The sequence below is a fragment of the Mauremys mutica genome, chromosome 2 (genome assembly GCF_020497125.1).
Source record: "Mauremys mutica isolate MM-2020 ecotype Southern chromosome 2, ASM2049712v1, whole genome shotgun sequence".
NCBI lineage: Eukaryota > Metazoa > Chordata > Testudines > Geoemydidae > Mauremys > Mauremys mutica.
In genome coordinates, this window is record NC_059073.1 from 159340778 (window position 1) to 159368384 (window position 27607).

Genomic DNA, 27607 nt, shown 5'->3' on the forward strand with positions numbered 1-27607 from the left:
CAAGTACTCCTGTTCTTTTTGCGGATACAGACTAACATGGCTGCTACTCTGAAACCTAAAATTACTTACTTACTCACTGCTTACAATTTGGTACATTTACTGTACTTACTAATCCCTGGTGCCGAAGTCACTAGTCTCTTAACACTAATTTCCAGTCTGAGAAGTAATCCTTGTTAGAAAACTGATTTACAGGGTTGAGCCTCAATGATTCCAGATCAAATTGCACAATTCATTGGTAAACCAATTTGTACTAGTAACTACCCATTCAGACTCAACCAGGGATTTGAAAGTCAACTAGTGATATTTATTCTTGTGACCTATAATCTGTGTGTTGCCTTGCAAATTATACCTTCTGATACCCGTGCAATAAGATTACCTGGAACAGGTTGGCACAAGTGTAGCTGATTAAAACTGGGTAAATAATTCTGGTGCACAAGAAGAAATAAAATCCAGCTCTTACCTGTTCATCTGTGTTAGCTATGCAAGGCTAAAGAGAATAAGAAGTACTAAGACAAAGCAGTCAGTAATCATACATGACTCCATATGTGCATTTTCAGTCATGTCTGTGGGTACTTCAGAGTGCAAACATGTATTAAAACCAAACTCTGGTAGTATATCAAAAATCATGTGTAGAGTTTGTAATAAATACTTTATCTAATAATAATAGTTAATCTTTTGTTCTAACTTCTGTAGAAGTATCTTTGCTTATTTATCTTGTTACATTCAGTGAAGTCAACTACAAACTCTTTCCTCATAATCAGAACCCAGGATATGCTGGGCGACAAGAGTTGCCTGAAAACTTGAAGATAAACTTCCGTTCAGTGGCCATGATGGTTCCTGATCGTCAGATAATAATTCGTGTCAAGCTGGCTAGCTGTGGATTCATAGATAACATTGTACTTGCAAGGAAATTCTTCACTCTGTACAAGTTGTGTGAGGAACAGCTATCTAAGCAGGTGAAGCTGTCAGAAAACTGCCTTTCGAAAGACTTTTAATTTAATGTTTAAGACTGGAGAGTTAGGGCAGAGAAGTGGGGGCTAATCGGTGTTCATCAACACAAACAAAACCCAAATAGGAATTGTTACCTGATGTTGGTGCTCTCTGTTTTCCATGAGGTTTACCTTCTATTCTGGGTTTACTGCTTTCTGTACAAAGAGGTGAGACTGAGCCATACCCCATTTACGATACAAATGTGGCTCTGAGCAGAGGCAGATTAAAACTAATTGGAGTTTATATGTTTGCAAATGCTTGCTCTGTAAAGCAATAGTTCAAGGATCTAGTTTATTTTATGCTTCCTAGTTTAGTAGTGTATGTTGAGGAATTCTTCTTTTAAGAAGTAACATCTGTCACAGTGCTGAAGGATGTATCGAAGGATGCCTTCTTAAAAATAAAAGTAAACTCAGTCAGTCCCTGCTTTCCCCAAAAAGGCCTCATAACAAACAAAAGCACCTCCTGCAAAAGTGTTCAAGGCACTCATGCCTCTATCCTTCAAATTCCACCTCATTGATTTCGTACTCCATGGGGATCCCAGAAAACGCTGGCCTCCTCTCCATGGAGATAGCAAACTTGTGTGAAGTAAGGGTCCATCCTCAGGCCTCATGGATTCCACCTTAAAGCACTTCTGTAGATGAACTGTGAAGGGGATTCTATATAGTCCCCCTCCCTCCTAGAACACTGGAAGGGTTTTGGTAGCTGGCCGTGACCAAAGACCTCATGGCATCCTCATGGAGGAACTTCTGCCACTTAAATCATGGAGAAAAAACACTTAATTTACTCATTGTGGTTCATACTGTACATTTTTGCCATGAACGAGTTTTTAAATACTGAGTCAAATTCTGCCCTGACTTGCATTCTGAACAAACCAGACTGTTTGCTTAATAGCATATGTACATGAGGTGGATATCTTTTAATTTATGTTCATAAATCAAATATGGGTAATGGGAGAGTGACCTTTTTTGTACCTAAATGGACTGGTCTCCTAGCCCACAGCAGTCGTGTAAACTAATATAAATACTGCTTCTCTTAATTTCAAAATGGCCAAACTAAACAGGAATCTTGGCCTTCATTACCATTAAGTGAAAGTGTACTTTAATATAAAAGAACAAGACAAAGAAAATACATAACTTTACCCCTCCACTGAGGTGTCCTATGCATACTATTACTGCTACAGTACTTCAGGTTCTGATCAAGTATCTATTGCTATTAAACTTAGTTTGCTACTGCCGTGAACCTTAACCCTTCTACATGTCAGTCATGCTCTGGGAGCAAGAAAAACAGCCTCTTTGGAGATTATTACCTCATCTGATAAAATTTGGCACTGAAACTGAGCTTCTCATTCATAGATCTGTGCTTTACAGAGGTGGGTAAATATCATAATCGCCATTTAACAGATGGGCAAACTGCAACACAGAGGTGAGGTAACTTGTGCAAGGCCATGCAATCAAAAGGCAATCCGTATACTGAATGTCAGGTGGACTTATACAGTAGAGGTGCCCCCGGCTTTGTTATATTTGCTATGAATCTTTTTCCTGCATGGAGAAAATAAACTGCTAAATCAATATGTTAAGAAAGGTGGATTGTTTAATTTTTCAAACTTATCACACCTCTTAGGTGCATTATGACTTTGGTTTGAGGAATATATTGTCAGTGCTGCGCACGCTGGGGGCAGCAAAAAGAGCAAACCCCACTGATACAGAATCTACTATTGTCATGCGTGTTCTGAGAGATATGAACCTTTCTAAATTGGTAAGTCATGCAGATCTAAATGTTGTGTAATTGTCTTTGAGTCAAACATCTAACTTTCTTATTTGATAAACCAATGTATAAGTTGACAGTCAAGAGGGCCGCTTTAAGATTGGATGTGGCTCTGTGTGATCTGGTTGTTCAGATACCATTCTGAACAGTGGTTCAGAAATGCTACATCTTCTTGTTGGCATGATTCGGGTTTTGTCTTGGATCTTTTGTCTTTGTAGGCAACCTCCCCATTCCCATGGTTTCAGCTATTGCTTCTAGGAAGTGATTCCCAGCTATGCTTCTCCACACCTGAGTTGTAGTCTTCTGTCCAGTTCTTATCTCAAGCTGGGTATGGTGCCATCTGAAGGTCCAAACACTATTTCAAAAGCAAAATGTTCAAAACTGAATAATTTTGATCTCCTTCTAATTTCTCTCCATCACTTCCTTACTCTGTCACTGACAAAACTGTATTACAATTACCATGCCACAGACTTGCACCCTTGTGTTAATTGTCTGCTTCCCTGTGTCTATCCAGATTCTAGTGAAGGCCTATCACTCATTTATAATATCACTACAATCTGTACTTTTATATACAACTAAAATCACAGGACATGTTTTGGTTATCTGATAACAGTAATTTACGGCCATTAGGCCTACTTGCAATTTCATTTCTTCCGTCTTCAGTATATCAGGATTCTTCTCTCTGCATCATCCTCCACACCTGGAAATCTAATTGGATTACTTCTGTGTTTTCAGTGATTTCTAGGCCCATGGTATAGTACAGAGTTTGACCTTAAAGCACCATTGGTTATGCTAGATTGCATTTGTCTTATTTTCCTCATGGTTTTCTAATTTTTGTTAGATTGATGAAGATGAACCCTTGTTCTTGAGTCTGATTGAAGACCTGTTTCCAAGTATACAGCTTGACAAAGCAGGCTATCCAGAACTAGAAGCTGCCATTAACAAACAGGTAATAATCCATCTTTTGATGCATGGTATTTTCCCAGCATATCAAAAAGGAGTAGGAGAACACAGTAATATATTAATATAATCAAACCCTTTTGAAAATGAATAAATTCCATACAGGAAGAATAAGTTTGCTGAATGAAAATAAATATTGGATAGTAACATGCTAGTGAATCTGTCGTAATGTTGCTTAAATTCATGAATGCTAGTTTCAATGACCTATAAAGTAACTCTTTGGAGGCTGACATTTGTCATCCCTGTTCTCAGCCCAGAAGTGAATTGCTGTGGAAAGGCAGTTAAAAAATAAAACACCGGAGCATGGAAAGAATATTTTTCTCCAGTGGACATTTTCAGATGTTTCTCTTCCTCAGATAACTCAAAACCCTCACACTTGTCATATATGCAGTCATCAATAAGAACTTTGCTGAGTAGTATAAATTCAAATGAATAGCCATGTTGAATTTGGGTCCAATGCTGTAACTATTCCTCAGCTTCTTTTCTCAGCTATTTGTCAAAACTTCCTGACTATCCATCTAAAATACTACATTGTGCATGAGAAGTACATTTTTTTTACCAATTTAAATATGTAGATTTGCTCACCTAGTTATATTTGATACATGCACATGAGAGTATAAAGGTCAGTTGTGTGCTCCCATAATACACAAACAAGAGGGCATTCAGTGAAATAAAGACAAGCTATTCATATACAGTGGGTAAAGGGAACTATTTTACAGTGTATAATAAAACTTGTGAAACAGAAAATCATCAGATACTTTTGCCAAACAGCCTGAGTTTAAAACAGAACATAAGTTTGTATAAATGAGAATCTTTGGCTAAGATAAATAATTCCAAGGGCTCTGACTGTTGTGCTTCAGAGAGGCTGAGTTTTCCAATGGATAGATCAGAGGACAAGGAGCCTAAAGGCCTGTTTCCTTAACATGAGCTTTTTACTGGTTGGTTGTGACACAGGACGAATCACTTAACCCCTGGCCTTCTGAGCTTACTTGTCTGTAAATGGATATAATATTTATTTCTGAGGTGTGTTTGAAGCTTAAAGATCGTAGACTTTGAGATTCTTGCTCAGGGCAAAACTAATCACAAGCTCATATCAAAGGGAAAATGCCCATCCTCCCAAGTTCTGGTATTGTGGGGTAGAAAAGGGTGTTTCAACTGGTTGAGAGCCAAGTACTTTTATCCCCGAAATTATTTAAAAAATGGTAGTTTTGTGAAACAAGAGATGATAGGCCAGATCTTATAACTGTCTTTATAAATGCCAGTTTGGGGATGACACTCCCATTATTTAATCACAGGGTGTTTGGGTTTTTTTTTGTAATGCTTTAGGGGACACCATGATTAAAGACAAAAAAAATCACAATTAACCGATTATTTTATGATTCAAGAGAAAAATAACAATACAACAGAATAGAACAGAAAAAATAAACAATGGGTACTTCAGCTACAATCTCTTCGGAAAATTTCTCTGTAGCAAGATATCAACAGAGGTTACACCTTCTGAGAATGGGTCTACCCTGGTGGGACTGCTCTCCTCTAGGTAAACTAAAAGTGAAGTAGTGAGTACAGTAGTGAGTACAGTCTCAGTGTATCATAGATTACTAAAACGGGGTATAGTTGGGCAGCTCATGAATGGGCAGAGATAAGTCATCTTTACTAAGGTTACATGTACACTTCCTGCTAGGGGCATGATTTCCCTTGCTCACGTACACATACTCACACTAGCTCTCGTAAAGCTAGCATGAGTATAAATAGCAATGTAGCCAAGGTAGCACTGATAGAGGCAGTGGAGGCATGGCTGAGCTATGTTGAATATAACCCCCCCTGAAACCAATGGGTATGTACTCAGCAGGGCTCAGCCATGGCTCTTCTGTAGCTACAATGCTGTTTATACTCACATTAGCTCAATGAGAGCTAGTGGGATATGTGTCCATGAGCAGGAGACTCACCCCCCAGCTCATAGTGTAGATGTAGCTATGTCTTAAGAAACTGAAAAGTTTTTGACTCAGTGATTTAAAAGAAACCATCCCAAGGAGCCATCTGGAGACAGGCAAATTAATTAATATTAAAAATCTTAAATTCAAATTAAATCACACTATTTCTGTTTACCAAGATGAGCATAAGTCTCTATGTCACAGGATGGCTGGCTCTTTAACGGAAGTTGGGCCCAGCCTCACCTTCCAGCTGAAACGGATCAGCTAGGGATCAGGTGATTAACTGGCCTACTTGCTGACTTTTATAGAGGGAGAGCTGCAGAGAACTGGAAGGCTTCTGCAGGAGACTGTGGTGCAGACTGGCCCCTGTAGTAGGTCTGGGAACAGCATATGATTCTCAGGCAAGTGGCCTGTACAGTGGAAACCCATAGGGAATAGATAGATCTCTGCAGAAGACCCCAGTTTAGGGTGAAGGAATGACTGATGTTTTGAAATAGTTGTATGTGGAAGAAATAAAGTTGTAGCCCTAAGAAAAAAGGGCCTGAAGAACACTCTGCCATGGTGCCAAACCTTTCTGGGTGGGGAGAAAGGTCAGCAGTTCTATACCCCTCTTTAAGGAATGCACAGTCTAAATAATTGGGTGTTTAACAGAAGAAGCTGTTAGTATCTTAAGTTACAGTAGCATTCCACTTTCCTAGTAAAATCATTACAAGAAAATCTTAAAACTAATCCCCTGGGCAGCACTTCTGCAGATTCCATCTCACCCATGAAACTGAAGTCTTAGTCACGTCATGTTGCAGAGGCAGCGCTGGCCTAGAAGGTTGCCGCTGCTTTGTTCTTCTTGCTGCCTTGTTGCTGTTTGGTTGTTTGTAGAGATGGAATGAACAGTTTGAGCTGAGTTTAGTGCTGAGAATAAGTGCTGTGATGATAGGAGCAGAGTGTTGCAGCTTGCTTTCTGAATTCAGAGACATTTACATGCTTCTTCCATAATTTCATAGGAGGAGGAAAATGCACTTCTTTCAGCCACTGTCACCATCTGGCTCAATATGCTTGTGGGCTGGTCTTGTTAGTATCTTCAGCTCATGAATAAGCAATCTGCTAATGCATATGCAGCAGGATTCTAATTGCCTTTGTCTTAGTGGCAGAAAATCCCAGAATGTCTTTAAAAGTTGTAGTTTTAACTTTATTTCATTCAGTCCTTTTTCTGTGATATCTTTAGTTTCATCAGGTCTTAATAGGAGCTGACATTCTATTTCAGATGAGTCCAACTCTCTTATTTCCTATATAAAGGTCTTTTATGTTTCAAGATAGTTTTTTTTTAAACTTAAAATATTCTTAGCATCTTTAAACTTGAAGAGATATCAAAGAAGGCATTGTCTCTTAATCTTTGGGGAGGGGGTTCTTGTCTTTTTGTGTTTGGTAAGGAGTTACATAAGCATTCGTTAAGGAGTGGCTGCAGCTGCTGGTAAAAATTATGTGCAGCTACATTGTTGGCCTTAGTGTGGTGGGACTATATACTGTGATGATGGTAAGATACCCACAGCTAGTAAGTAATCAGATGGTGATAAGTCATCCTAATCACGCTCCAGGCCAGTCAGGCATTGGGTGAAAGTATAATGGCCACCCCTTTCTGATGCAACCTGTCAGGGCAGCCTTAGAACAAAAATGTATAACCTCCATCTCTATATTTTACTATTTCTTGGCCAGCGTACTTTAGATAGTGTAGCTATTCTTGCTCAGAATTTTCAACTGCTTGATGAGGATACCTTTAGAACTGTCACACAATGTTTGAATGTTCCAGGCACCAATTTACATTTGCCACCAACACGCATGATACCAGAATGGTACTTTAGCAAGGTTTCACTGGTCATTTTCCTTTCAGTAGCAGAGTGATCTTGGGAGACTTCAGTGCACAAGTAGGAAAGAATAATGACACCTGGGCAAGTATGCTTGGGAAGCTCAGTGTTGGGCAGAAGAACAAGACAGACAACAACTGCTGGAATTTGTGGCTGCCAATGACATAGTGATGACTCACTTAATGTTCCATCACTCAAAGATTCACAAACAGGGGCCTAGTACAGCCCATATGGTTTCACTAGCACTATTATTGATCATGTCCTCAATAATAGTCACTGGCAGTCAACAGTCATGGATGTACAAGTTTGCAGAGGTGCTGAACTTAACACCTATCATCAGTTTTTGTTGCCTCTGACTTTGAAGGCTGCCAGTTAATGGGCCAAAATGGGTCAGATTAAAGCAAAAATGTTTGTTACAGCTGAGTTATGAGGCAACTCTTTGTTCTGAACTGTGTAAGGTCATCAAACATTAGAGACCGAAGTATCCCTCCCTCCCCCATCTGATGAGGAATAGTGTTGTTTCAAGTCTTAAGTGCTGCCTGATGCCAACTTGGTACTGGATTCCCTGCCCTTCAGATGCCATCCAGGGATCAGCAAGGAGATGCTCACTGCAGTCAAAGCTAGGAAAAAGAGAGGCTACAATCGGAGTCTTCAGAAATATGTTTGTCAAGAACAAAAACAAAGGGTGAATGGGATGGACTTTGGGACATTGTCAAGTTACTGTGTAAGAAAGATGAGGAATCCCGGTGGTCATTTCAGGCAGCTAATTTAGAACAGGCTGCAGAAAGGCACAATCTCCGCACCCTCTGTTCAACTTCACAGTGTCTGTGAGGGAACATCACCCCAACTTGTCAAGTTAAATATTGAGGTGGCAGCATCAGCCAGAGTCTGCTGGATCAGTTCCAATGATGGGCAGTTCATTTCAAGATGATCCTTGGTTGTCCACCCCCCTGTAGTCCCTTCTCCATTTGAAAAGGGGCAAGATGTTACAGTAGTGCTGCCTTCCTTCAGCTGAGAGATCCGCATCACAGTCCATAAAGTCAAGTTTGGAAAGGCACCAGAGGTTTGTAACCTCATCCCTGAGTTGCAAAAGACAGGAGAGGGTATTGTTGTACTGTGGCTGCATAGGTTCCTCCAGAAGCATTTCAACTTGTAGTTCTATATACAAAACATGAATCATAACTTAATTTTTGAAAATGTAGTATAAAAATAGTATAGGATGTTAAACCAAAATAATCTATAAATTTGCATTCCAGAGTTGGGATAATAAACATCATTTTTTCTTCTTTGACACTGCAGGAGCCTGTCAGGTTGATTAAAAAATAGATTTCCTCAGAATTTCCTTAGCTTGAACCTTTCATATAAATAACTAACTAACATGCTTATGTTTTTATTTGCTTATCACATTCTCCAAAATCATGTCTATGAAAATAATTGTAAGTGTCTGCTACAATGCAGTAAAAATGCAGGCAAGTTTGTAACAACCTAACATTGCAAGAATAAATTATAATTCATTTTTTGCATCAATGTTGAAGTTTGCCCCTTCAGTATTAAAACTTATTTGTTGTTGGAATTGTATGTTTTCCTCAAATCACTGTGAAAGATGGGATACTGAGTTCCAGTGTAGAAACTGTTGTATTACTTGGCTTCAACCAGTGCTCTTTTAGAAATACTGAAACTTAATACAAAATTATATATGATCAGGATCTTGTAATGCATCTATACCTTGAATCTGATTATCAAATTGTTTTGATGCATAAAAGAAGCAATAGTTTGGATTTATGTCAATATCCACAGGCTGAAGAAGCTGGCCTAATTAGTCATCCTCCTTGGAAACTGAAAGTTATCCAGCTGTATGAAACACAGAAAGTAAGGCATGGAATGATGGCCTTAGGTCCTAGTGGGGCAGGTAAAAGTACTTGCATCCACACTCTGATGAAATCCATGACAGGTATGGAGCCATTTATGTTACGTAAAGCAGATTTACAATTCTGGTATTCTTGCAAATAATTTACAATGTTTACTTTTACCAGAGGGGATAAAGCATTGTAGGGATGAGGTTTAGTGTATGGTGCCCTAGCGCACAAATCTTCATGACTGATTAGTAACAAGGGTTACTTCTCTAAATTTTTTGCAGAATATTAAAACAAATTAAGAAGGAAAAACTGATAACACCTTGGAGAAGATCTCATGTACTTGCATTACATTCAACTTACCAGGATGAGTGTCAGAGACTTTCATTTAAGAGATGTGGCAAAATAAGGAACACAAAGGCTGGAAGGGTGGGTAGGTGGGTGTATGGTCTCAAAGGACAGAGCTGAAGAAATGTTGAAGATTCCCTTAATGAGGAATAATTGTGGAAGATGATCAAACAGGCCCAATGCAAGGATTTTTAATAGCATAAGATGATGTTCATCTTTCTCTCCAGAAATCTACCTTATTTTCTCATATTTCTAAATTATGACCATTTTCCCTTCTTGCCGCCCATTTCATACTCTCAGGGTTCCATGTGTTGGCCATCTTCTTTCTAGTCCAAAGAAGGATTTGATGGGTTTTTGGATTCTGTGATTTAAAACTTTAATATTTGGGATGGAGAAGTATCTTTTTGAGGCAATTTTTCCCCATCTCCTGTAGCAAAACTAAGCATGTTGCTTCTGCAGCTTTCTCCGTATTTGTTGTCCCTGGAAGGAACGGTCTGGAGCCAAGACTTCAAATCCAGGTCTTTGATATGGTAAATAAGAGCATTGTCACTAGACCTTTGGGCCTGACCCTCCAATCTTATGTTTTAAGGACTCTAAATTTCAGACCTGACCTCCAAGGACCAACATTTGTACAAATTGTGTCTTCAGTTCCTTAGGTTCACAAAAGCATCTCTTGAAAATGCAGTGAATTTCTACTTATAAATAGTGTAGATAAATACCTGGGTAACTTTATGCATGCACATACAGTTACTAGTACATAATGTAAATAGTAATGGTACAGAAATACTATCCAAGGAGTGCACAAAAGTAACAAACATAACCTAACACTAGTTCAATTCAAGAGTTAAATATCTTCTTTCTTATTCTCTATGCCAGTCAATAGTTATCTGTTGCTGTAGATGGCTTTGTGAGGCTATTTATTACCTGACATTGGTTTTATATGATTCCTGCTAGACTTGCCAAGTTGCCTGTGAAAATGTAGTGTAAAGGAATAGCTTTGAAGAGAGAGGACAAACTGTAATACACTTCCATGCAATATCTTGGTTCAGTTAAAGCCAGCATAGGATCAAAATAATCTAATCTTTTAATTTAGGCTCTCATTCAGAAAAGAACACAAAGGCAATATGGTACCTTCTTAGAGTTTTTTGTATGTTTCTGCCGAACTTTTTACTGAACATTGCCAGGATACAGATGATGCAGCACATCTGTCAGTTTGAATATCTGAAGTAATAATGTCCACAGATGACAATATACTGCAGTAGTTTTGTTAGGTTATGATTTGCAAAACTGCATAATTATTTGCACAGCATTAAAATTTTACACTTCTGGGCACTACTGGTATTTAAAATGAAAAATGTCCTTGCAATGCAAGTCATATTTTTAAAGATCCATTTTCTATACTTTACTCAGGATTATTAGAGCTCAGATTTTATTACATCTCTACTGCTGATCAAACATTAAACATTTCTGGAAAATGAAACATAGTCTTGTATTAAAGGTCAGATGCTGGTGATATAAATGCATTCCCTGTGGCTGCTTGAGAAGTTCTGTAATCATGCAACTACAATTTAATTGGGTTAGTCCAAGGCGAGCAAGAACATATCACAGAAAATGAGGGAATGTGGAGAATAAAGTTTCTCCAAGCACAAGATATAGAAAAGTACATTGAAAATTAAAGGCTTTGGAGCTACGTAGTTTAAAGAATCGCCGCCTTGAATACCTGTCATCATGTTGTTGTGCTCTTCTTTACTTGTCAATGCATGGATTCCCCTTTTACATCATGCATGGACAGAGTACTTTATTGTTAATTTTTGACAGCTCTAATTATCAATTTGATGTACAAGAAGAAATGAATTTCAAAGTAATCATGCAGTTCTGATAGTAGTAAACCACTAACAGCCATGTAATTTTGTGTGATAAGTTAGTGTAATACCGTACCATGACATTTGGCTTGAAATACCGAAGGTTGACAGATTGATTTGACCTTTGCAGATTGCGGACAGCCACACCGTGAAATGAGAATGAATCCTAAAGCTATCACAGCACCTCAGATGTTTGGTCGCCTTGATGTAGCAACCAATGACTGGACAGATGGGATTTTCTCCACTCTGTGGAGGAAAACTTTGAGAGCCAAGAAAGGTAAATCACACAACAATGAACCAACCAAAGCATTAATCAAAAAAGCTGTTTTCAAGCAAATAACTAATATGGTTTCAAAAGTAAGACCTCCTTGCATGGAGAGGTAATAATCACTACTCAGAATGTGTCATCTTCAGGTTGCAAAATGGCAAATCCTGTTCCACTAATTTTCCCAATCCTTTTTTTGAAGGATTGGTCATAGGATTAAAGAGGAGGTATCCTTTTGTGTAATTTTGCACCTGCTGCTGGACGTTAAGGGAATGGCTTTGAAAAACTTATAGGGAAGAACCCACTCTGCTCCTTTCTATGTTTGTGTACCCATGTTAACAGGCACTTGGGATTTCAGTGTGTAAATGAAACAAAGGAAAAACCTTGCCTGGTCACACCATCCATTTTTAGGCAGAAACATTCATTTATTTCAAAGGAGACTTGTATTTAGCCCCGTATTATAAACTTGTTGTATATTACTTTACTTGACTACTCAATATTCTAGCTCAAAACTGGGTCACTGGTGACTACAGCCAGGTAGTATTTGACTATTGCGTAGTCATTTCTCTATTGATAAAAATTGTTTAAGGAAAATTACTGTAGTTGAAATTTGGTAATATTGTCTATAGATTAACTGGCCTAAAAAGACTTCACAATATTGCAATGGCTCCTATCTAAGACCTTTTATTGTGCTTCTGCAGGACAAAAACCCGTTGAAATAAAGACTGATCCAACTCCCAATAAAGTAGATGGAAAAATGGCCATAAACTCCAATGGGAGCTGGATCAGAACGGTAAAAGTTAGTGTAAACTACATGAAATTGTGCCTAATGATTTTCTGACAACTTGTATTAACTATATTTCCTAATTAGTTTAGGAATTCTCATTTGAGCTTTATCAAAACCTTTGGAACCAGAAGATTCGTAGAGTTTTTTTTTTAAGTACAGAATTTCTACCCTGAGTTTTGATGATTTTATTAAATGGGAGTTTATATGAAGAGCTAAAATTCTTAAGATGGGAGATGATAAAAATCCATGAAGCTGTTGACCAGAATATTACAAGTATTACCAGGTGTTGGGCAGATAATGCTACCTTTATGTGTTGTGGGACAGATAAGCATTTGGATATGGACAAAAACAGATCAAATGCTTTATTTCAAACTGGTAGAAACTGAATTGATACAGTTTCTTTTGTATTTCTTGTTGTTATAATTAGACTTAGTGTCCAATATTCTGTACAATAAAGTGTAATTAGATAATGCTTGTGAGACCATATGATTTGCTTCATAGACATGTTCTTTGGATTGCAGGTGAGCACATCTGGATAGTTCTTGATGGTCCTGTTGATGCTATTTGGATTGAGAACCTGAACTCTGTACTGGATGATAATAGAACCCTAACACTAGCTAATGGAGACCGTATTCCGATGGCACCAAACTGTAAAATAGTGTTTGAGCCTCATAATATTGACAATGCTTCCCCTGCTACTGTGTCAAGGAATGGCATGGTTTTCATGAGTTCATCAGTTCTCAACTGGAGCCCTGTTCTTGAGGTATGGTCCACAATAATTAGATGATTCGATATATTGGTAGAAGTTTATCAGTTAGGTATATTTAATGAATGTTGAATATCAATGATTTTCAAGTAGCTCATTGTGCTTAGGTTATAACTTGGGGATACTCATTTTATCCAGTCTATTTATTCAGTTGAAACACTATGTAGATGCATTAATTGTAGTGTCTCTTAGACATACTGCCAGATGATCATTTAACATAACTATGCCCCAGGTGGTGGTACTGAATACTGAAAGATTTAAGTGTTTAGAAGCTTGGGTGGTCTATTACACTTTCCACTTTTTCATTCTGGAATTTCAGTCTGTGTTTAAGAATATGGAACCTAAAGCCAAAATCCTAAAGCTATATTTAGGCTCTTAAACAAAGGGCCTGATTTTCAAAAATACCAAGCACCCAATAGCTCCTAGTGCAGTGAATCTAATTCAGACAAGGTAAGGGTTGGGGAGAGGGCATCATGGATATACTCTGTGGTGCCATGTTCCTCCATGTCTTCCTATTCCCTCTTCAACTTCAAGACAAGTATTGCATCAGCCCACCTAAAGGACCTTACCCCCTTCCTAGAACTAAGGGTAATGGAACCAGTACACTGGGCTCTAACATTTTCTCTGATTTATCCACAGAATCTCTAGTACCAGTATTAGCTAATTGACAAAACAGGTATTGTTTGTCTTAGGTCAGGGTTTCTCAAACAGGGGTCGCCCTTGTGTAGGGGAAGACCCTGGTGGGCTGGGCCGGTTTGTTTACCTGCCCTGTCCACAGGTCCGGCCAATCGCGGCTCCCACTGTCCGTGGATCACTGCTCTGATGGAGCGGCCCGGAGCAGCCCAGAGCCGCGATCCGCAGCTCCCGGCTGGACCTGCGGATGGGGCAGATAAACAAACCAGCCCGGCCCACCAGGGGCTTTCCCTACACAAGCGGTGATCCCTGTTGAGAAAACCTGTATTAGGTGTTCCTGAAGGTTTTGATATTGACCATAATTACACTGAAGACCGGTAACTTATTTGTATTTAGTCTTCAGTGGTTTACTTAAAGCCTTACGTGCAGGAAAACGTTCATAGCACCATCTCAATGCTTCAGACACACAGTTTGGAAATAAGGTTGAAGAACTCTTTGATTCCCTTTGGAGGTTTGTCAACTCAAATCAAAAGAGGGACAGTCAATCTTCCCAACAGGGAAAACTTGACAGGATCCAAACTCTGATTTTTATGGTGTCACAGAACTGTTAGCCATTCAGTTAAATAGCAATTCCTGGATGTGTGAGTCTCCATGTGGAGAGTTAACTCATTGGGCAGAATTGCACAGAAGAGCTTCAGGGGTTACTTTTAACATCCTGGAATCGTTCCCAACAAGAAATGTGGAGGGAAGTTCAGATAACAGTGATCATTTCATTGTCCTGATGGAAGCAAGAGGCCCATGTGATTTCTGGATCCTCCTTTCACAGTCTGGACCTCAAACTCCTGACCATGGATGATGGCCTCTTAGGGAAGGTCAGGTCAGAGGGCTCAGAGCATTAATTTATTACGTATAAGGCCAGCCAGGCCTTCTGGACTGAGGATCACCTAATGAAGTAGCATATCCTGATCCAGTCCAACACTGATATATGTAAACTGGCAAAGTGGCACTGACAGCAGGTCTAAACATAAAACCAATGTACTTCATTTCCTGTGCACTCAGTGTACATATATTAAATGTAACAAAAGAGGTTGGCCAGTCTGTTCACAAATAGCCTGTAGACACTTGTAAACTGATCCTTACTCAATAAGTTTTTATCTGATCGTCAGGAACTTTGGCTATCTCCTGGTGAACATACACACCTTCTTTTGAAACGTGAACTTGGCATCTTTTCACCAGGGAAAAATGATCATTGGGAATAATTGCTTTCTCTCACAAATGAAAATTTCCTTTTTATGTACATCCTTCAACTTCTGGGAAGAATGAATCGAAGCTCAGATAGGCAGAAATTGTCCCCAGATTGGTCGTGAGAAACAAAGCTTCAGACAATGGAACTCTTAATCCATCTTTTCAGTAGGAAAGGATCTCTTATCCCATTTAGGATTAACTGATCCTATACCTTGACTCTTGATTAACAAATCCTAACTGAGATTTCTGCCAGGTTACAAGCGCCTATCATCCTGCAGAATTTCTACCTCTTTTGTCCTACCCCTGAGTATGGATCAGGTGGTTCACAGCTGAGTCAAGAGAGGGAAATTAACCCAGAGACCAACATCTGCAGAGTTATGTGGTATTATGAAGGCAAATTGATCCTAATCTCTGGTAGATTACCAGATTGGGGTGGTTCCTTAAGGCAACAAGCCTATATAAACTAACTGTTAAAACTAATTCTCTGGCCTTAGATCTGACCACAATATTACAAACTCTCATGACTCAGCCCTTTGAACCAATGGCATCTATTTATTCTCCAGCACACCTGTTTATACTCCCTTCTCTTAGTGTGCCAGTACATTTATGCCTGTATCTGTAATTTTCACTCCATGCATCTGAAGAAGTGGGTTTTTTACCCACAAAAGCTTATGCCCAAATAAATTTGTTAGTCTTTAAGGTGCCACCGGACTCCTTGTTGTTTTTGTGAATAGACTAACACAGTTACCCCTCTGATATTTATTCATATTTTCTCTCCATAAAGGTATGCTTCCTAGCTGCAGTCAATCAGCACAACAGTCAGATGTCTCTGCTGTTAGTAGTCATGATTCTTGCTATACCTTCCAAGAGTGTAGGGTTTCACTTTTTATGTTCTTGAGTCATTCACTGTCAGATTTGATTATTTTTTTCCATAACCAAATTAAAATTATTTTTCTCTATGCCCAAATCCTTTTTCGTCCCTGAAGGAAAAAAGCATGGCATGTGCTAGATATAAGAAGAGCTATTAAAATTATTATTAGCAGAACTGACACATTCAGGAAATAATCTTAAATGGTTTCTTTCCATTCTAAATCTCTTGGCCTGAAGACATCTGAATCTGCCATAGGTATTTGGATAGAGTACTGCATTGCTAAAGTATATACAACTACAGATAAATTGATTCCAAAATGGAAAAAGTCCCATTTAGCTTTTTCTTAATTTATTGTAGTACTGTTCTGAACTACAAGCATCAAGTATTGAATGCTGTATTGAGGTGTATTAAGGAGGGGTATGTGAGGAAAAAGAGAAATTATTATCTGGAGAAATATTAGCTTGGAGATGAGTCAGACTACACAAAACCAGGGCCTTGATGAAAAAATGGAATTTTGGCCAGCAATATTGGTGCATCAATTACTGTCAGACACAGGAAAAATGAACTTGCAGGATAAAAGAAGAAATGGCAGTAAACACAGGAAAACCTGCACCAAAATAAAGTATACAAACAAAAGCCTCAAGTCTATCCTTTGGAACTACAGACAAATATGGAAGATGAAAGTATTCCCAGTAGAGCAACTTGGGGCTTTGCCATCCTTTATTACATATGTATTTAAAAGGCAGTGATAAGAACATAAGAACATAAGGACAGCCATACTGGGTCAGACCAAAGGTCCATCTAGCCCAGTATCTGTCTACCGACAGTGGCCAATGCCAGGTGCCCCAGAGGGAGTGAACCTAACAGGCAATGATCAAGTGATCTCTCTCCTGCCATTCATCTCCATCCTCTGACAAACAGAGGCTAGAGACACCATTCCTTACCCATCCTGGCTAATAGCCATTTATGGACTTAGCCACCATGAATTTATTCAGTTCTCTTTTAAATGCTGTTATAGTCCTAGCCTTCACAACCTCCTCAGGTAAGGAGTTCCACAAGTTGACTGTTTGCTGTGTGAAGAACTTCCTTTTATTTGTTTTAAACCTGCTGCCTATTAATTTCATTTGGTGACCCCCTAGTTCTTGTATTATGGGAATAAGTAAATAACTTTTCCTTATCCACTTTCTCCACATCACTCATGATTTTATATACCTCTATCATATCCCCCCTTAGTCTCCTCTTTTCCAAGCTGAAGAGTCCTAGCCTCTTTAATCTTTCCTCGTATGGGACCCTCTCCAAACCCCTAATCATTTTAGTTGCCCTTTTCTGAACCTTTTCTAGTGCCAGTATATCTTTTTTGAGGTGAAGAGACCACATCTGTACACAGTATTCGAGATGTGGGCGTACCATGGATTTATATAAAGGCAATAATATATTCTCAGTCTTATTCTCTATCCCCTTTTTAATGATTCCTAACATCCTGTTTGCTTTTTTGACCGCCTTTGCACACTGCGTGGACATCTTCAGAGAACTGTCCACGATGACTCCAAGATCTTTTTCCTGATTCGTTGTAGCTAAATTAGCCCCCATCATATTGTATGTATAGTTGGGGTTATTTTTCCAATGTGCATCACTTTATATTTATCCACATTAAATTTCGTTTGCCATTTTGTTGCCCAATCACTTAGTTTTGCGAGATCTTTTTGAAGTTCTTCACAGTCTGCTTTGGTTTTAACTATCTTGAGCAGTTTAGTATCATCTGCAAACTTTGCCACCTCACTTTTTACCCCTTTCTCCAGATCATTTATAAATAAATTGAATAGGATTGGTCCTAGGACTGACCCTTGGGGAACACCAAGCATAAGTATTTCTCTAAAGCTCTGACCTGATGTATTGCATGTAGGGACATTAAAAAAAAATGGATACTAAATTTTCTCCAATTTTGGCCTATTTTGAATATGAAAGGGAGGGAGTTGTATGAGGTACTATATATCTGTTGGAATCAATTAGACATAGGGTATATTTTTACTGCCAAGAGATAAACAAAAAATAGCATTTTAAGACCACATGATTGTCTTCTGAGTGGCTTCCAGACATGTTCAGCTCAGTTATTTTGAACTTCCAAACTAGGTTCTGGGGGTAAATCTGGGTGGGTTCTGGCGTAGCATTTCACAAACATAAAAATTATTCAGGCTAAATTAAACTCTGAGTTCTACCTCTAATTCCATTTTTATATAGCCACTTTGCAAAGTTGAAATGCACTTAAAACAGCTATGCTGATTGAGAATGAAAGTGGGAGTTTTGTCTCATGAGCAGTGATGAATGACTGTCTGTGATTTTGGCCCAGTTCTGTTTTTTAATATGTGTATGCAACTTCCACTGGGAGTTATACATACACATGAATGCAGAATTTGGCCTTCTGTTTGCATCAACAAAGAAAGGTGAATCTCATTAAGTCAGCATGTCACCTGAGTCTGTTTTACTAAAATCTTGAGAGTGTTTAAAAATATTTTGAAGTTTTGATTTGAAATTAAAGGATATTCCTTCCCTCCCCACCGTGGATAATAGGGCTTTTTGAAAAAACGTTCTCCTCAAGAAGCTGAAATTCTGCGTCAGCTGTACACTTCATCATTCCCAGAACTTTACCGCTTCAGCATCCAGACCTTGGAATATAAGATCGAGATGCTGGAGGCCTTTGTGATCATGCAAAGCATTAACATGCTGCAGGGACTTATCCCTTTGAAGGTAAGCTGATCAATATTTTGCTACCTATTTATTCTGATTTACATTGTTTTGTGCTGCATGGGTACATATTAGAAAGCACCCCAGGATATTTAGAGAAGAGACATTCTTGTGAAAATGTGGGAGCTTAAAATATCTTACCTGTGAATACCTAATTTTTATTGGAAAATTACACTTTGGATGGTCCATATTTATTTCAATATATTTATATAGTGTTTTTTCTGATATTTTTACAATGGCAATTGTAAGAATTGTTATGCAACATCAGACAGCAGTCACTCTAACTGGTGTTTTAATAACAGGAGTGACTGGATGGCTCACAGAATGGATAATGGACTACAGGGCATTTCACTTATAATTTCTTAAATGCAGACGAAATGTTGAATGTGGTGATCAAAAGTTAATGCTATCTGATAGATTTTTATTTGTTGTTATTTATATGAAATAAGTTTTCCCTTCCACTATGTCTTAGAGGATGTGTTCAAAAATTGGCACTTTTTGGTAACCTTACTGGCAGACTGAAAAGGGTGGCCAAGGAGTAGATGTACATGGTGAACATCTTCATGCCAATAGAGATGGTTTCTTGAGACTAAGTTTGAGGCAGATTGGATTAGCAGGGCAGTATGGGGAAACTTGCAAAGCTGCTGAATATTGACTCTATGGTTAAAGAGAAGAGTTCAGTTCTCAGTGTTTAGATTTTCATTAAGACTATGTATTCACTTAAGGTGGTGTGTAGTGTACAGATACTGTACTCCCCTAGCAAAGGTATAAATAGCAGTGCCTTACCATCTACACTTCTTAGGTGAGTAAAGACAACCCAGAACTTTAGAATATATATAACCTATGTACATGCCCAAGCAGTGCTTTGCCTGTCTATTGTGCTGCCAGAGTCTCTTACTGTTGCATGTAACTATGAACTGCATTGTGGACGTAGATCGCTTTTCGCTGTGATGTGTAGTTACATGTACCCTACACATTGTCACAAGTATAGACAAGACCTAAAGGTACTGGAATGAAAAAGGGGAATTTTCAAAATGTTCAGCACTGATCTTCCTCTTCATTCAGTGAAGTCAGTGGTAGTTTTACTGTTGATAACAATGGGAACGGTTACCCAGTGTCATTGGCATTGGAGAAATCCAAGTCAATGCTGTGTAGAATTGAAATATAAAAGCAGGAATAGATTCAGCAGTTTGAACATTATCTGGGACATAATTCCACAGCAATGATACTTAATCAAGAAGGTGGAAATATTAGTCTTTATCAGTCTGTTTCCTGGTTTATGCAGAATTCTTTGACAAATGCAACACTTCATCATTTTCCCTTTGCTCTATACAATAATTACTAACCACCATTACAGCAAAATTCAAGTGTACACATGATGTCATAGTCATCACCATTTTTGGCAAAGGCTGCAGCCTAATTTCTCAGTTGGAGCCCCCTACTTTAATTTCATTACAGCCACATTTGAAGGTGCACTTTGTTTCTTTGCTATTGAACTGCCAGTGCAAATACTAGCATGCGGCTGGCAAACCAACTGACTTGCTGTTGTTATCTTTCTGATTAATAAATTGCTTCTTCTAAAAGTCGAATTGTTTCCATATTGTCAGGGAACTCTCATAAGCAAACACTAACATCTGTGCAAAATTATTCAATAAGAATTTAATTAAAGTCAAAATACAGGCCAATTTTTTATTTGTCTGGATTGCCTTGATGGAGGATACTGCAAAAAGACCAGTTCCACATATGACCAATTGCACTAGAACTATTCATATCTACTTATCCTTATGTGAAAGCATAACTGTATTCATGTCCTTAAATGTAACATAAGGTATGTCTACACTACCCACCGGATCGGTGGGCAGTGATCGATCCAGCGGGGATCACTTTATCGCATCTAGATTAGATGCGATAAATTGACTCCAGAGTGCTCTCCCATCGACTCCTGTACTCCACCGCCATGAGAGGTGCAGGCGGAATCAACGGGGGAGCGGCATCAGTCGACTCACTGCAGTGAAGACACCGCAGTGAGTAGGTCTAAGTACTTTGACTTCAGCCATGTTATTCACGTAGCTGAAGTTGCATAACTTAGATCGATTCCCTCCCGCTAGTGTAGACGAGGCCATATTTAGACTAAACACCTCTGGTTTAATACTCAGTACCCAATGGCATGCCCCTTAAGCTCAGCGCTGTCTGGCCATTTATTGAAAAATACAATAATGTAAGATGAATAAACTTACTTCAAAGCAGCAGCACTCATCCCTTCCATTCACTTTGCCATGTGTAAATCAAACCCACCTCTTTACATGAATTGCCACCATATAAAAACCCTAATCTCAACAGACTCAGCCCTCCAACTATGCCGAGTCAAATAGATGAATTTAGCAGGGTGCCTGGAAGGCAAGTAAATTTGGACCATGGAGGGAGAAGCGCATGCCTCCTTAAAGAAAACTGCTTTTATGAATATTATTCTTCCAGTGCCTCCTGTTTTTTAAAGGGGATCCAGCCAAAATTGTGGCAGCATAGCACAGGGAGAGGTGTATTTTGGCTTTTTAACCTCTACCAAAATACAAATTCAGCCAGTGCAAGCCTCAGAGCACTGTTAACATATGCTGCCTCTGAGAGCCATCATTTAATAAGCGAGCAGTTGCATACTGCATCATGTTAATTTTCCATGTATATTTAAGAGATATACCCAGGAAGAAGTCTCTTAAGAGCATTAAGATATAGGCATAAAAAATAGGTTTCTGCCCTAAGGAACCTTGAGTCTAAGGCCTGAATCCTGTAACAACATATCCATAATGCTCGTTGTCATAGTGTAACCCATTCAACACATGTATTTGCAGAGTCGGGGCTTTAATGGACTAATAAACCAACTACTCATCTTTCCCTGGGCTTCTGGAGAGAAATAAGCTGTTTGTTTGCTATGTTTTTTTTTCCGGTGGCTATTTTTCTGAATTAAGGAAAATAAATAATATGACACAGTATGTATTGTAGCTCTTCGTTTGTGTAATGGTTGCCTAGAGAATAGGTAGGGACACCTACTGAGACTTACGTAAATCAAATCTAAAGATTTTCAACTTGAACATGTAAAGCAGAGTCTGATGTAGGAATTGTTTCTTGGAAAGGCCTTAAGCCATGAAAGTAGCTAAAACAATGCTTTACCTTTCAGGAACAAGGATGGGAAGTAACACCAGAGTACCTGGAAAGGCTGTACGCCTTCTCCCTCATGTGGAGTGTTGGAGCATTGCTGGAATTGGAAGACAGATGCAAAATGGAGCACTGGCTTCGTAATCATAAAAAAATAAAGCTTGATCTTCCCCGTATCTCAGAAGGAAGTGAAGATACCATGTTCGACTACTATGTGGCAACTGATGGTTAGTAACCCACTGGCATATACCAGATAACATTTGAAGAGACGTGGTCTTGAAAGAGTATATTTCATAGAATTAATAGAGAAGGCACTTCAGCTTGTATACTTTCCCATGTTCCCTGACAGTTTTTGTTTTAAAACCACGCTTTACTACTGGTTTTAATAAAGTTTCTCCCTGTTGCTGCAAGGGAAACTGACTACACAAGGAAACTGGGACTTTGTATCACAAAGTGCTGTCAAATGAGCAAATGCAGGAAGATGTTTCTCTCATCTTAAGTGTCACTTGTAACAACAGGTCATGTGGCCCTTCCCATGGGTTTTTAAGAATACTCTTTGTAAAGTTAATTGCTGATCATCATAGTGGGTGGGTTTTGTCTGTGGGGCCCACTGCCCCGGACAGGGTAAGATAACTTCATAGGTAACAATCCACTTGTACTACTAGTTGGAGAATGGGATAGAAGCAAATTCTTTGTAGCTTGGAAGTATTAACCTATTCTGTTCTGACTAGGTAAATGGATGCACTGGAGTACTCGTGTTGAACAGTATGTGTACCCCACTAACAGCATTCCAGAGTATGGTTCCATCTTGGTGCCAAATGTCGACAACGTGAGAACAGACTTCCTTATTGAAACAATTGCTGGGCAGGGCAAGGTATCATTCTTGTTTGTGTATGTCAATGATGTGATTCGCATGGGTGGTGGGGGAGTTAAATTATAAATGGCAACAAAATGGCAGATAAAATTTAGTGTTGATAAATGCAAAGTAATGCACATTGGAAAACATAATCCCAGCTATACGTATAAAATGATGGGGTCTAAATTAGCTGCTACCATTCAAGAAAGAGATCTTGGAGTCATTGTGGATAGTTCTCTGAAAACATCCACTCAATGTGCAGCGGCAGTCAAAAAAGCTAACAGTGTTGGGAACCATTAAGAAAGGGATAGATAATAAACCAGAAAATATCATATTGCCTGTGTATAAATCCATGGTACGCTAACATCTTGAATACTGTGTGCAGATGTGGTTGCCCCATCTCAAAAAAGATATTTTGGAATTGGAAAAGGTTCAGAAAAGGGCAACAAAAATTATTAAGGATATGGAATGGCTTCCATATGAGAAGAGATTAATAAGACTGGGATTTTTCAGCTTGGAAAAGAGACGACTAATGGGGATATGGTGGAGGTCTATAAAATCATGACTGGTGAGAAAGTAAATAAGGAAGTGCTATTTGCTCCTTCTCATAATACAAGAACTAGGGATCACCAAATGAAATTAATAAACAGCAGGTTTAAAACAAACAAAAGGAAGTATTTCTTCACTCAACGCACAGTCAACCTGTGGAACTGTTTGTCAGAGGATGTTGTGAAGGCCAATACTATAACAGGGTTCAAAAAAGAACTAGATGAATTCATGGAGGATAGGTCCATCAATGGCTAATAGCCAGGTTGGGCAGGGATGGTGTCCCTAGCCTCTGTTTGCCAGAAGCTGGGAATGGGCGACAAGGAATGGATCACTTGATGATTACCTGTTCTGTTCATTCCCTCTGGGGAACCTGGCATTGGCCACCGGTGGAAGACAGGATACTGGGCTAGATGGTTCTTTGGTCTGACTCAGTATGGCCATTCTTATGTTCTTAAATAAAATGACCTCACCGCACATTAAGCAGTGGGGGCCATTGTCTGGCTTGCAGGGAAAGGTGTGTGGGCCCTTTAGAGACTAGATTGCCAGAGTGATTTGCTGTGGCAGCTTGACCAGGTCAGTGTCCCATCCCACACCAGGTGACCAGAAGAGAGGGGGAACAATTTAGGTCCACATTAGGGCAGGAAAAACCCTCTTTTACCTGGACCAGGTGGAGCAGCACCCACCTTGCCATGCATGGAAGTAGTTAAATACCAGGCTTTGTTATGATTCATGGTGGGCATTCCACCAGTCGCTCCTTTCTCAGAGGGCTGGAAAAGACATTTTCCCTCACTGCCAGATTGGCCAAGGCAAGATGGGGTTTTTTTCCTCACCTTTCTGACAGAGGGTTACATGGCTTAGTTGAGGAAAATATGAAACAGAAGTTAGGCTATGATTTGCAACTCATTATGTAAGTATGGGGCTGATATCCTGTGCAGGTACTCTGCAGGGAAGGGATAATGTGATCAGATAAAGTGGATTAGTAAAGGATTTAAAGGAGGTATTCTTTAAAGGAGCAGAAACAGAGGTTTGGGGCTCCTATGACTGGTATGGCAGAGAGCCAACCAACCGTCCTTAGTTTATGGCACGCCTTAACCCTCATTTGATGCGGGAGGGTCCCAGAAGTGGGTTGGCTAGGGACTAGGATGGGTAACCCCTGCTCCCGGGGATGTGTAAATGATTATGGAATTACCAGCACTGTACACTTTTATTTGACGGGTACTTCCAGACATTTAGGAATAAGATTGCAGCCTAATTAAACCACGTCTCCTGTCCTCCTTCCAGCATAGCAAGACAGTGTGGAATTATAGGTGAAAATGCAAGGATCCCCTGTTGTATAGTGGAAACTAATGACTCTTTTCCACACATACTGTTAATTAATACACCTTGAATTGTTCAGTGCTAAAGCAGCCCACTGCTTCCAGTTTGCCAATTTTTTTCTCATTGAAAGTTTCATTTTTATTTCTTTGTTTCATTCCTGAGAAGTGTAGATACAGCAGTTGATAAGGCTTTGCTGGCACACTTGGTTTTTGCACCTCTGGGCTCATTTGAATTCTCTCCTTGTCTAGGCTGTGCTACTAATTGGTGAGCAAGGAACTGCTAAAACTGTCATCATCAAAGGATTCATGTCAAAATATAACCCTGAAAGCCACATGGCCAAGAGTCTGAACTTTTCATCTGCAACTACCCCATTAATGTTCCAGGTATAATAATCACTCTAATTCTAATAAGATGACTGGGTTCATAGCTTTATTTGTACACTGAGAATTTGCCAGAAAGATCCCATTAAAAAAAAGGCTTTCTCTAATTACAAAGATACAAACAAACAAAAGCACCAAACTACTCCAGGGGCTTCAATCAAAATGGCCTTTCTACAGGGATGTAACTTGCTTCTCTCACAATATGTCTTTTTAAAATTGGTCATCAATTTCAGCAAATCCTCAGGAACCACATCTCTTCCAGTCATTCCAGTGGTTATTTGCTTACTCTCATGCTTTTGGCACGTTATACTTCCCTCATCAAATTCGCAATGTTTCTTGATGTCTGGAAATATGCCAGTTCACACTAACTGGCTGAAGTGGTCATTAATTTTTATTGGATTGTCATTAAAACCTTGTGTAAAAGACTAAAAACTTTACAAAATGTAGTCTGCACTAATGGTTGTAAGTTGTGTTTATTTCAAAATTGAGTTAAATCTTTCATGCAGGTGATATTTCACACAGTTATCTATGATCACAATAGTTCAAACTTGGTTTATCACACCACTCCATGGAAAAAAAATGGGATAATCCAACTCAGAATTCTCCAAATGGGTTGCATGTACTACATCAGCAGTTATGGTTTTTAAAGGCAATTTGTGTTCAATTTGTATAGCAGCCTATTACCTCACTTCAGAAACCAGTGTTCCATTTACCAATTCTACAAAGCCAGTGGTATTTCTTAATGGAAATCTCCTCAAAACCCATGTATGCCTTTGCTATTAAAGAGTTCCTGCTAATAAATGTGTGCATTTAAAAAGAATAAACTATTCTTTGATGGAGAGGAACTGTACAGCTTTAGGTAATAAAGTTTTTTCTTACAGCGTACAATAGAGAGTTATGTGGACAAACGCATGGGAACAACATATGGTCCTCCTGCAGGCAAAAAGATGACTGTCTTCATTGATGATGTGAATATGCCTGTAATCAATGAGTGGGGAGATCAGGTTAGTTAAGTATTGAAATTTGGCTTAATACTGATCTGTTGTTTTTCTGTCTCCTTATGACACAGGTGACATGGCTCCCCACTCTGGTCAGGTTATTGAGGTATTTGAAATACATGTGATTATTTTCCTTTGAGCTCCCTCCTTTAGATATTACCAGAGGAAAGGGCGATCCAATCCCACTGATTTCTGGTTATTTATAAATGTTGTTTTCTTCATGGCAGAAGAAAATGTAGTGTTTTTTAAGACAAGGAAAATCTGTCTCTTAGTTATGTTTTTCGGGTACTCATAAATCATTTTGCATGCTGTTTTGCATCCAGGGAGATAGTCTTCTAATCCTAATGGGCTCTTTATAGGTCACCAATGAGATAGTTCGACAGCTGATGGAACAGAATGGGTTCTATAACCTGGAGAAACCGGGGGAGTTTACCAACATCGTTGATATCCAGTTCTTGGCAGCCATGATCCATCCTGGTGGAGGTCGCAATGACATCCCACAGAGACTAAAGAGACATTTTTCCATATTCAACTGTACTCTGCCTTCCAATTCTTCCATTGACAAGATCTTTGGTAAAATGAAGGCTCGCTTTGGAAAGTGTTGATTGAAACAGTTGGAACTGGGGTGCCAAATTTTGTTTGTCTCCCCACCCCCGTACTTTAAAGGGAAATCTTAATTTTGTGTGTGTGTGTGGGGGGGTGGAGGTCTTAAATGTATGTACCCAGGTTGTCCTAGAACAGTGGCTCTCATTTTTTCCATGTGTAGTTAGTGACTAGGACTCAGTTAAATCCCAAACTACTTTGGGATTACCAAGACTGGGGAACGAACTCATTGGCTTTTGGTGGTAGTGCTGGAGGAGTTGGTGGGGAGTGCTGGGGCTGGTTAGTGCTGGTGGTTAGTGCTCCATGGGATTTCAACTGATTTTTTTTTTCAGCCCTTGATCTCCCCCTGTTGCCCACTCCTTGGTCATGCCCTGGAAGCTAAAAACAAACAAACAAACAAAACCAAATCTCTGCCTTAGACTAAGATTCTAAATTTACTCATGGGGGGATTCTGCACCAAAAAATTAAAAATTCTGTGCATAATATTTTAAAATTCTGCAAATTTTATTTTGTCAAAATAACACTACATAATTATGCCAGTTTCAATTTTGGTAATTTATTTCAAAATACCTGTCAGAAAGTATGTGTATAACAATACAGACACATACAAAAATTCCTCCAGGAGTAGAGAGTTAAAGTAACCCCTATGACAACCCAGTTCTTCTTCGAGTAGTGCCTATGGGTGATCTACTGTAGGTATATGTGCGCCCCTGCGCCTCTAATCAGAGATTTTTGGTAGCAGTGTTCCTTGATTCCTCACATGTGCCTTCCCTCCCTGATGGTCTGCCTCAAGGCTAGGGGCGAACTCTCCTCACTTCCTTCTCTACTGCCTTTGGCCTCAGATGGAATGAGCAGTTGTCCCTTCCTTATCTGTGTTATTAGCA

At 39.2% G+C, this 27607-nt stretch overlaps 1 protein-coding gene across 1 annotated transcript in view; it reads left to right on the forward strand.

Annotated features, from left to right (window-relative positions):
* Nucleotides 1–27607, forward strand: part of DNAH5 (dynein axonemal heavy chain 5) — a 263441-nt gene that overhangs the window by 143495 nt on the left and 92339 nt on the right. The window contains exons 38-49 of the mRNA XM_045006969.1: nucleotides 762–956; nucleotides 2611–2745; nucleotides 3596–3703; nucleotides 9299–9452; nucleotides 11695–11841; nucleotides 13138–13379; nucleotides 18700–18876; nucleotides 22043–22247; nucleotides 22752–22894; nucleotides 24991–25125; nucleotides 26004–26126; nucleotides 26480–26693. Coding sequence (XP_044862904.1) covers nucleotides 762–956; nucleotides 2611–2745; nucleotides 3596–3703; nucleotides 9299–9452; nucleotides 11695–11841; nucleotides 13138–13379; nucleotides 18700–18876; nucleotides 22043–22247; nucleotides 22752–22894; nucleotides 24991–25125; nucleotides 26004–26126; nucleotides 26480–26693 — 1978 coding nt within the window. The remainder of the gene's footprint in view (nucleotides 1–761; nucleotides 957–2610; nucleotides 2746–3595; nucleotides 3704–9298; nucleotides 9453–11694; nucleotides 11842–13137; nucleotides 13380–18699; nucleotides 18877–22042; nucleotides 22248–22751; nucleotides 22895–24990; nucleotides 25126–26003; nucleotides 26127–26479; nucleotides 26694–27607) is intronic.